The sequence below is a fragment of the Alligator sinensis genome, unplaced genomic scaffold, assembly GCF_000455745.1.
Source record: "Alligator sinensis unplaced genomic scaffold, ASM45574v1 scaffold589_1, whole genome shotgun sequence".
In the NCBI taxonomy this organism is placed as follows: Eukaryota; Metazoa; Chordata; order Crocodylia; family Alligatoridae; genus Alligator; species Alligator sinensis.
The window spans coordinates 54,726-65,725 of NW_005842881.1; the positions used below are offsets into that span (position 1 = coordinate 54,726).

Consider the following 11,000-nt stretch of genomic DNA (forward strand, 5'->3'; position numbering starts at 1 on the left):
GCAGAGAGTCCAGGGCTGATCTTGGATTTTTTGCTTCTTTTTGGAGCCTTTGGGAACACTCCCCTGGGCCCAGAGGGCAGAGTTCGCGCCGAGCTGCCCTCAGGACACTCCACAGCCAGCTCCTCTGCAACGGGCTTTAGAAAATTCCAGGTCTCCATCGTCAGAGGTGTCTGATTAGACACAACTTGGGCTTCTCAAGGGCATCAGCTTTCCAGGAAGGAAATAAAGGCCAAATTTCTAAGATGCCTGGGGTTGAACTTTGCGCTTCAGCAGCAGGGTAGGGCACATCTCTCCAGCGTTTCATCCAGATTGTATTTGAGAGTTGGGATAGCTGAGGAGCTCCAGGACCATACCCACTCCCTTTGACTGGGTGCTACTCGCAGCTAGGTTGATTGACACAAGCCCAGAGCACCGCTCAAACAGGAGGTGTAGGAAAACACCCCAATCCCAAAAAGTACGACTAGCACCATCACCGGCTAAAGGCAGAGATCTGCCAGGTCCTCACACTAAGGCAAAAGTCAGCTTCCAGTGAGCTGGTCCTTTAATGAAATCCTGGGCTCCGCACCTTTGCAATTCTCATAGGGTAGGGGCACGATGATGTGACTCCCCAGGGGTATATAAATACAGTCTAAAAGGAGGGGCTGGTTTTAAATGAGCTACTTGCTGCAGAGGCAGTGGAGGAAAAATCCTTCTAGGACAGGGGTTTTCTGAAAGCAGGACCCAGCAGGAGTATGAGGTTTGGGGGAATTTGCCAGCTGGGAAGAAAGGGTCAGGGCTCTGACCTAGTCAGAGACTGAGAGGAAGATGGCTATCAGCTCAGGCTGCAGATGGAGAAGGGTACCATGATAACAGATGCAGGGCAGAGCTTTACTCATTGGAAGCCAGAGCAGGCAAGAGTCCTGCTACATGAGAACAGCATAGCTGCAGTCAACGAGCCTTGAAAAAACAGGGGAGTCAGTGGCAGAATCTATCCCGGGCTATTTCTAAAGGCAACAGGCCTGTCTGCCTCTTCTCCTGCCCTTTTCCACAATGGCTTAGCCCTAGCAAGCTGAATGGAGTACCTCTGTAAAGCAGCGAGCTGGGCTCAGCTGCCCTGCTGGAAACAGAGAAAGCAACTTTTTTTTTTTAATGACAAAAAAGGCCCAACGGAAGCAAAGTCTGTAAAACACCCCCTTTTTATTGGCTCTTCACATACACTGCAGGCTCCAAAGCATGACCCTTAGCTCGGTCCAAGGCAATCACGTGGAGCAGACATAACAGCCGCACCATTAGAAAACTGCTTATACGCTGTAAACCTCTCATGCTAGGTAGTAAGCTCCGTGGCCCACCTAATCGCTTGTGCATCTGTTGCTCTGTTCAGAGAAGAAACCTTCCACCCCAAGAGCACATAACAGATGGGGATGGGCAGTTACTAATCAGTCACCACTGTCATTCAGTTGCTTAGGTTGGAAGCGCTGATTAACCATTAATTATGCAATCTTTCTTGTGCGTCTGGTGAGTCCTGGGTGCAGCCAAGATGATGCACCTGTTCTGGCAGCACCAGGAAAGTGCCCATTGTATTGGTTAATTAGCACTGATTTACACTGCTGCTAGCCCTAAGGGGCTGTGCTCAGTACTCAAGGACCATGTTCTGATGTTTGTGGCCTGGGCATGGCATTTGGTCCTTTGAATTGCACCTCAATGTTTCATTGAAAACAAGTTCTTGCTACAGGGACTGTGGTAATACAACTCTGGTACTTCATAGTCTGTATTAGTGGTTTAAACTGCCTTTGAGCAATGCGCTCTCTATGGGAATAGGTAACCTGGGCTGGGAAAAGAAACGAAAAGCAGGAAACCAGGATCACCCTCCACATCCACTGGGCTGGGGGCTTGGTACCTGAACCTCGCGCGGTAATTAGCGGTCTGTGCTCCATGTGGAAGGTGAGACGGGCAGTTTTGTTCCATTCCCAGGGAGCAGACAGCTAATCCTAAGCAAATAAAATACTAAAAACTGGCATCAGCAAGAATGAACACTCCTGACTTCTTAGGGACAGGAGGGGAGAAGCCTGGGGTTAAAGATACAACTCAGTTGCATTATCCAGCCTTCTACATTTTGAGCTGGCAAAGACACAGAACTAGCATGGTCTGGCTGTGGGAGGAACTGAGGACCCACAGCTCCCTTGGGGTCTACTTATCCCAAAATCTCAGGCACCTGCATTACAAAAGGGAAGGAAATTTCAGGTTCTGGAAGGCAAAGGGGCAGCCTAATGTACTTACAGATTCCTATACTCAGTCTAGGCACAAGAAGCAGTTATAAGAAAAAATAAAAGGCTTGGCCAACCAGTTGGTCAAAGATACATATTTAGCACCTGGAAAATATAGGCCACATACAGTCCTCAGTTTCTTCCAGAGAAGTTTTCCTTCTCTTCTGCGGCTGTATATTTGCCAAGTCTTATGTTGTGCCCAGGCTGACCCAAATGCATCTCCCTGGAGATGCCAGAAAGAAATATTAACACAGTCCACAACTTAGAAAAGAAAATCCTTTCCTCCTACAATGGTGTTTCTAACAGCAGTTGCTGTTGTTCTTAATCAGATGGGCCATTTATGAGAGTTATTCTGGATTCACATCAGTGTAACTGAGACCAAAATGTGGGCAACAGGTATCAATAGATAAGAATGCCACAAAAAATCCTCTGTATGCAATTCAGGGAAGCTCTTTGTGTACAGATGCCTGATTGCAGCACAGGAGTATTCCTACAGACATATATGAAGCTGTTACCTTTCAAGTCATTGTCATTGCTGCCTCGCAGATCTGTTTTGGAGAACCAGGGCCACACAGAGATTTAGCTAGTTCCAACATCAGGAAAAAGGCACTATTACATTCTTCATGTTTTTAAAGAAAGACAAAATGTTGCTGCAGTCAACACTCTCTCTCTCTCTCGTTTCTGAGATGATGATAATTATTTTTACCTTGCATCAACTTTTAGTTTTAACTACAGTCCTAATGCATTATGACTAATAAGCAAAAGCTTGACTGACCACAGTCACTGATTTCATCTGCAGATGGAGCAAACCTCAGGGCTGCCCTGAAACGCATATGGAAGGAGAAGATGCAGATCACAGTCCCAGGTGCTGTGGTCCTGCCTTTCAGGGGCCTGCTCCTTTCTGGGAGTTGCCATGGGTCAGAGAAAAGGAGATTAGACTGGAGGTTCTTTTTGTCCCTGCCCAGAACCCCCATCCTTTCAGCGTTGATTCCTCTCTGGCTGGAATCACAGAAGATGAGGGTTGGAAGGGACCTCAGGAGGTCACATCTAGTCCAAACCCCTGCTCCAAGCAGGACCATCCCTAACTAGGTCATCCCACCCTATGCTATAAGTGCGCACACCTTGCACAGCTGTGGACTTTGTAGTACAGTCTAAATTGTGGTGGGCTCCAGTGTGACACCCAAAAGCCGCACAGGACTTTCCCATCACTGCCCTAATCAGAAGGGGCTTGTGCTCCCCGGCAGCACCAGGGAGACCTTTCTCAGCAGTGCTTCCTCTGGAGCATGCAGCGATCATCCCAACTCTCCCTAGGCAGCAGCAGCAGCAACATACAGAGGCACCCAGCTAACAAGGGGTGATTGTGGCACCGTTTGGAAATCCCCCTTGGAGCTGGGTCTTGGTACTGCTTGGCTGTATGGTCGTGAGCCACCTCAGCAGCTCCTCCATGTCCAGAGCCTCCTTGGACCATCATGAGGACCATTACTGGATGCCCTATCCCAACCCCAGTTGAATGCTTACCAGTCCTCTCCCCAACATCCAGAGACAAGCTGCTACGTAGGCATCATAGCCCAAGATCCAGGCCATTCTTTGCACTCCAGCCTAGTACCTGCAAGCCAGAAAACCAACAACCACCTAAAGTCTTGGAGCCCGTTCTCCACTCAGGCCGATAAGCTCGTTGAATCTGCAGATGGCATGTCACCTACAGCATGGACTTCCCATCCGTCAAGCAGGAAACATGCTGCACAAGAACTGCAGATAAAGAACTTCATCCCCAATATCCTCCCTTCGGGTTGGCAGCTGTCCCGCAGGGCCTGGACTGCTCCGAACCATCTCAGAACAGGTGTGGGATGGTTTAAAGCAAGCATGCACTCTGGGGACCTCTCCAACAACACTGGCTGAAGCGAAGCTGTGGTACTCAAGCTCAGACGGTTGACCGTATCATCTATGACTGCCCTTACAGCCCTCCTTCCAGTGCCCAAGGTCTTATTCACATTGACCCTTCTACCTGTTGCTGGCTTTCTTGCCCTTGTGCTTCCACAATATGAGTCTGGCAACACTCGCACTTTGTCATCATCATCATCAACACCTCTGCTCCCTGGCAGCACTCACCCAGCCCAGAGGGTCTCCTCATGGCTGGTCCACGTTGGCCTCACAATTCACTGGGGACCTGGCAGGTATGACCTTTTAGAGGAGCTTGTGATTACCCTGCTAGGGTGATGCTCTTATCATGCTAGAGTGGGGACAGCTCACCCATTTCCCCACCCCAAGGGTTTTTAATGACAGTTAAGGGAAAAAATCCATTTTAAAAAGTCTATTCAGCCGCCTCCTCTGCCTCTGGGCTGTTCGGGTTCTTCCCGTCGTTCTGGATCATCCGGACGATGTGTGTCAGGTCCAGGCTGCGGGTGAGGATGTTGAGCAGCAGCTCGTCCTTCTGCACACCCTCCATGAACTCCTCCAGAGAGAGCTCACCTACAGGGACACAGAGCAAGGGGGCTGTTACATGCTGGAGCTCTTGGCCACAGATTTCCATGAGCTTTGGGGAGCTGTGTCTGCGCAAAAGGGGCCTGTCCGAGACTCTGGGCCCCTCGTGGGCTGATTTCCAGAAGCACAAAGGAGCTACTTGCAGAACAAGGGATTCCCCTCATCTCCTCAAATTCAATCCCTCTTCTCAATAGGCACATAATAGGCTGCAAGTGTGGCAGTAGGTCATGAGAAGAGGGGCAGTTTCTCGACTACAAAGGTCCCAGGCCACTTGGGGTGTTTATAAAACAGGGCTAGAGTTTGAATACAATCTGGAAATCAATGGAACTTATCAGTGGAGGGATGGAAAAGACCTGGCATAAGGGGCATGCTCAAACATACCCCACCTTAGTTTTAAATCCTCTTGGCAAAGGTTGGCCTCTATCTCGTGGCTGAATACGTTACCCATTGTTAAGTTTACCATGGTATTCACCAACATTTTTTCTCTTTCTTACTCCCATCCTCCTAGCTAATCCCACTGGAGGATTTTGGTCCCTTAGTAATCTGCACATTTGAGTGCCAGTGCAGTGACAAGAGCTTGAGATGCTGATGTTACAGCCATGCTCATTTTTGTGTGCATAAAGCCAGATCCAGGGAGCAAAATCTGGAGCCTGGTTAAGGGGTTGGTATTGGTACAGAAGAGCACGCAGGCCAGTAAGAGTAAGCCACAAAGAAACAAGGAAGAATGAAGAAGAGAGGAATGGGCAAGGCAGATGGTACCCACTTCTTAGCTTGTTTAAAAGCACTAAGGGACAGATTTCTACTTCCTCTTTAGAAAATAACCATCCACTTCAGCTGAAGATCTAGCCTTTAAGATGCTCTCAGCTGCCTTGTTTTACATCCCTGCTTCTAGGGGCTACCAACATTTTCCAGAGATTTGAAGGGGAGAGTTAGCATCAAGGGGCAAGGCCAGCACACAAAGTTCCTCACCGTCTCCGTTGATATCAATTTTGTCGAACACCATGTCTGTGAATTCCTCGGCTGACATGGATTCGTTACATCGGTTAATGGCTCGAATAGCCTGGAGAACAAGAACATGGAGAATATTGACTGAGCACATCACGGGGGTTTATGGCTGGGGGTAGCAAAGGTGTTTAGCACAGCCATCGCATTCTCATGCCATGGGCTAGGCTCCGAAAAGGACATCAGGCACATTCAAAAACAGAGATGAACAAGATTTAAAATCCATTAAGAGATTAAGTCACTAAAGGGCACATTCAAGAGCCTTTCTCTGCTCCCAGTCTTTAACCAAGTCCTGGCAGCTGGTTAATGTGGGGCTCACAGGCCTCATGCTGGCATTGCTGAAGCTCACGGCAGGTTTGACCAAAGCTCTCTGCTCGCTGAGAGTGCTTCCTGGCCTGGCTAGGAGTGTTTTCCTCCACATGTATGGCCTGGGCCCTGTCTGTGCACATTTGTGGGTATCCAAGGGGGTGCCGATTATCACTCACCTTGATGATATTTAATAATTCTCCCCTGTCAATGCAGCCATTCCCATCCACATCATAGAGTTTGAAATACCACCTCAGCTTCTGTTCCACTTTGCCCTTCAGAACCAGGCTCAGAGCCGCCACGTACTCCATAAAGTCGATGTAGCCGTCCTAAAAAGCAAAAGAGCGGGACCAAGTCAGGCGGGAGCGGACGTCTCACAGCGGCTGCTGCAAGGGCTATGTCTGGTAATTTCTTTCACGGTGAATGGGATTTGTGAGCTAACCCCAAGGAGAGAAGAGGACTTGGAAGAAGCAGTATTGACCAAACCATGTGCAGATCAGATCCCTTGCAAGGCCTGTGAAGTCTTAAGTGGAGGGTTTGAGGCAGTGGGTCGTCCCCCTGGGGTTCTTCTACACTGGCTTGAATTTTAGACAGAAATTAGCGGGATAAGGTGAAAGCTCAGGTATGGGGCCTACACATGAGAGCAGCCAACTACTGAAAGAACCAAGTCTTTTTCTCGCCCCTCTTGCTCTGTTGAATTACACATGTATCCCAGGCAAAGCTGCCTCCATCCCGAAAGGGCAGAAGAGCCTTGAGGAGCCCACCAGGAACTCCGCTACTGCTAATCTTCTTTGCAGGAGCGTCTGTATGAAACCCTTTAATAGGTAAATCCTGAGTAGCTCCATTGACGCAATCTCCAAATTTACAGAAGCGTGACGGACAGCTGGATTTCTCCCGGCTCTTACGGCTCACTCGTAAGTCCTGACGTTTGTGCAGGGCCTCCCACCCTGGAAAGCTCCCTACAAAGCTGAGGGTCTAATTCACCACCGCTGGACTCCAAGGGATCGGGGGTGTAACTGCAATGAAGCAGTGAATATACGTCATATGTGATGGCTTGGGAGGGGAGCTGTTAGTCTTGGGAGCGTTCAGCCATTACTGGAAGGCAGGCACCTGTGACTAGAAGATGGCAACCCAGGGGAGGACTCTGGATAGTAATAAATAATCCCAAGCAGGAGCTAACTGAAAGCCTAGACAAGTCAATGTAGGCTTTCCACGGATGTCAATGAGGTCTGGAGCAGGCCCATAAAACATCATGTAAAGAATAGCTTTAAAGCTCAGCTTCTTGTCTGGCCCAATCCAGTGGGAATTTGCCTATTGACTGCTGTGGGAGCAAAACCATGTCCATCCAGAAAAGCAGAACAGCCCATCATAGCAACTACTGCTTACTTTGTGCTTTTGCTACTAATGGTAGCTTGCGACAAGGAGGAATATACTTTGTTTGAACCAGCAACTGGAAATAAGAGAAAGCTAGAAAAAGGGAAGCTCAGCATAAAAAAGGCCAATGATGCATAAAATGAAAACAGAAACTATAATACAAAGAGAAATAATAAAACTGACTTTATTTTTGTAAAATGTTGTATTGAGTGGATCTATAATTCATTGTTACTCAGTTGAGTGGAAACTGCAGTATTACTCCAGTTCTATTTTCTACCTTAACAATAGGCAGTTTGGGATTAACAGTTATTTTATTATAAAGGATTTACAGAACACCAGACAAAAGATGTAGAAAAGAGAGTCTTTCAATTAAAAATAATTAAAATAAAAAATGAATATAGCTTTTCTGCAGAGCTTCCTTTACCTTTACCTACATTTATATAACACACTCACAAGTGATATTCATTTAACAGACTGACACACGCTTCTAATATGTGATCTTGATTCTCCCGCATCTCTCAGATTGTACAGTGTAGTCATCCTACATAAAATGAGTTAGAGCTACCTCCATTACTGGCAAGAGACAAATTTGCATTTTATATTAGCACAATATCACTATGGAACACACAAGACAATGGAGAATCAGACCATATTACATCACATGTGCGTGCGCACACACAATAGGAATGGTAATACCTACCTTATTGAAGTCAAAAGTCTCAAACATTTGTTCCATGTACTCATTGGATGCTGGGCTCAGGTTTTTCAAGCCAAAAAACTGCTTGAACTCATGCAGGGTAAGCTGGCCTGAGGGACACTCTGTCATGAACTTCTTATACCACTGGTGGCACTCGGTGGCACTCAGTTCTTCTACTGATTTCCCATCCATGTTCCCCATTTCCACGATCCGAGACTGTTGTGCTTCTCCGGGAAAGTAGTAGCCGTCTCCTTCTAATTTTCCTTTTTTCCCCCAAAAAACTTCTGCTTTCTGTCTTTCAATGTCGAGAAGAGCCAATACTGTGAGATTTATAATGTATAAAGGGAAGCAAACCACCTAAGCCCGCAGATCTTTCCAGTTCAGTGTCATGGGTCACAGAGCGCCGTCAGGCACTTGCCTGGGGACAATTTTAAATTGCACAACCCTCTCAAACCTGGTACTTAAGTACCCAGCAAATCCTTCTCGGGCCAATAAGGGGTGGGCCAGCAGTGGAAACCCAGCAGGGGCATCAGGAGTTCAGGGCGAAAATAGAAAAGAAGTAAAATGTAGAAGAGTCTTTCAGATTACAGCCCCAGCAGGAGATTACGATCGAAGGATTTGCTCCAAATTGGTGTAATCGCCTAATCCACTTCAGTTCTGACGTGGTGCCAGACCATTTGAGTGACAACTCTTGCACTAAAATCAAACCGAGAGAGGAGCTAGTAACAGACTCAGAAGCCCCTTGGCTATTACTGCCTTGTTTCATCTTCCCTACAAGCCCACTATGGCTGAAGGAGAATTTCAGTACCGGTCAATAATTTTCACCTGAAAAGTCAGGGAGAGGGAGAAACGATTCAAATTTGGATGTGCTGGGACAAGATCAGGAAAAGAGAATTGCTTCCAATACCAGCTAGCCCTGAGAACAGGCAGGATGCCTCGAGAGTGTATCAGCTGCTGGTGACATCTGTCAGCGCTGTCGACTTCAACGGTGCTATAACAGTGCACATCAGCATCTACCCCCAGTTCTCATCTGCTCTACAGCATTGGCAAAAGGCCCTCGTGTGAATAAAAAGAAGGTCTGATGGTGTCGTCAGGTCTGAGATGCAGCAATCACAGGAGGACTGAAAATAAATAGATCTGAAGGAAAGGTGAAGAGCTGAGTCCCCTGCCCCAGTTTGAATGAAGCAGCGCTGCTTTAGGACTGCAGCAGCTGAGGGCATAAAAGGGGGTTGTGCTCAAGATCCCGAACGCAGTCAGCCTGTTCTCGACACAGGACAGAGTTAGGGCTGCTTTCCCCCTGATGCAAATCAGGGCTATCTGCTAAAATAAACAGGTGGAATTACAGCAGGGTGAGTTTGACATGAAAACAGATCTCGGGGATTAAACAGGACACACTAATCCAGCATCTGGATGCATTTGGCACATACAGACTCCCTGCTTCTCAAGGTGCTTATCAAGGTGGTGGCTGCTGTATCTTTGGTTTATGCACTAAATTCAGATCCATGCAGGATCCTGACAGGGGAAACGGGAACCTCCAGACCAGGAGCCCATCTCAGATGTTGGTAAGGCATCTGTGTGAACCCAATGGTAAATGTGCATTGGTTCTCAGACCTGCCCTTGTCTGAGGAGGGTAGTGAGCCCTGCAAACACTGAAGCATTAACCTGGACACTCCTTCCCTGCTGGCCGAGCGGAAGCATTTCCTGAGCTTTCTGAACAGTGAAATGCAGTGATGGAAAGGCAATCCAGTAGCAAAGCAGAGAATACCACTCCTTTGGGCCTCGGCTCCCCTGCAGCACAAAGCCTGGCCGTGACACTCCCTAACCTCACAGGAGTTTAAATCAATTGGGGCACAGAAAGTGCTTCAAAATCCTTGGACCAAAGGTGCATCTAAAAGGTTGGCAGCATTTGTTCATCGCTCTGCTCTGTTAGCACAAGTCCGAACCCTAGTTTGCCCATTTCTCCTGTCTTGTAATAGCAGGTGCGGTTTGTTAATTTTACCACGGCACAGAGTGCATGATGACCCTTTAGCCACAGGAAAGGAGGGTCTGGGACACCAGGGTCCCTCCAGGTAAAGCCTAATTGAGTCAAACTACAAAAAATGGGGGAACTTTTGGACCATGCACCAATGGGGTATTCTCTGTTTGGAGCAGGAGGGAATCCCCTTTTCTTGCACTGCTGCAAAAGGCACAGAATAATTGTTATAGTTGTGCCTTTTGCCAGTGCATTTGAATCTTCAAAGTATTAGAAAATTACTCTGTTTGCCCTGTGCAGTGTGAGAGGTTTTTATCCTGTACTCCAGGTCTCACTGCAGATGCTCCATTTTTAGTACCCAACTCCATTTGTAAGGCATGCACAAAAGCGGCCTTTTGACTTGCTGTGTACATCTCTGCAGAGCCTAGCACATGAAGGGGCACTCTGCTTTCCAGGCTTTGACCAGGATGGTGGAACAGCTACAGAAACCAGCTCCTAGGAAAATCTATCCCAGGTTTTATGCTGAGCCCAGTGCTCCTTGGGGCATGGCTATGGGAGTTTATTGCACTTCCAGTCTCAAATGCCTTGACTGAAGGCATTCCCAGAAATAAGGATATGACAAATGTGTTTCCTTCTATCAAAGATAGTAAGACACTCCAGGCAATGCAATTCTGGGAGACCGAGTGCATTTCTTGGTGAACAGCATGACTCAGCCTAATAACCCGTCCTTTGACCGCCATGCCACTGCCACGCTATGATAGACACCAGTTGTAACCACAAGATGTTCCACTGAAATCACTAGCTGGTGGCAAACCTAACAGCAGGAGCTGTTGTGGAAGAAGCTGTGCAAAGCTTGGCACCGCCACTTGCTATACAGCTCCAAAAGATGCAGCTCTTGCAGCAGCTCCCCTGGGGGATCTGCGAG

At 47.8% G+C, this 11,000-nt stretch overlaps 1 protein-coding gene across 1 annotated transcript; it reads right to left on the bottom strand.

The window, feature by feature from the left end:
• Window positions 1-634: 634 nt before the first annotated feature.
• GUCA1A (guanylate cyclase activator 1A) lies at window positions 635-10,092 on the bottom strand. The gene is made up of 4 exons (XM_006035840.2): window positions 8,107-10,092; window positions 6,212-6,361; window positions 5,694-5,784; window positions 635-4,712 (listed from the first exon to the last, which is right to left on the bottom strand). The coding sequence occupies exons 1-4, from the start codon at window positions 8,302-8,304 to the stop codon at window positions 4,555-4,557; spliced, it is 597 nt and encodes a 198-aa protein (XP_006035902.1). The 5' UTR covers window positions 8,305-10,092; the 3' UTR covers window positions 635-4,554.
• Window positions 10,093-11,000: the final 908 nt, after the last annotated feature.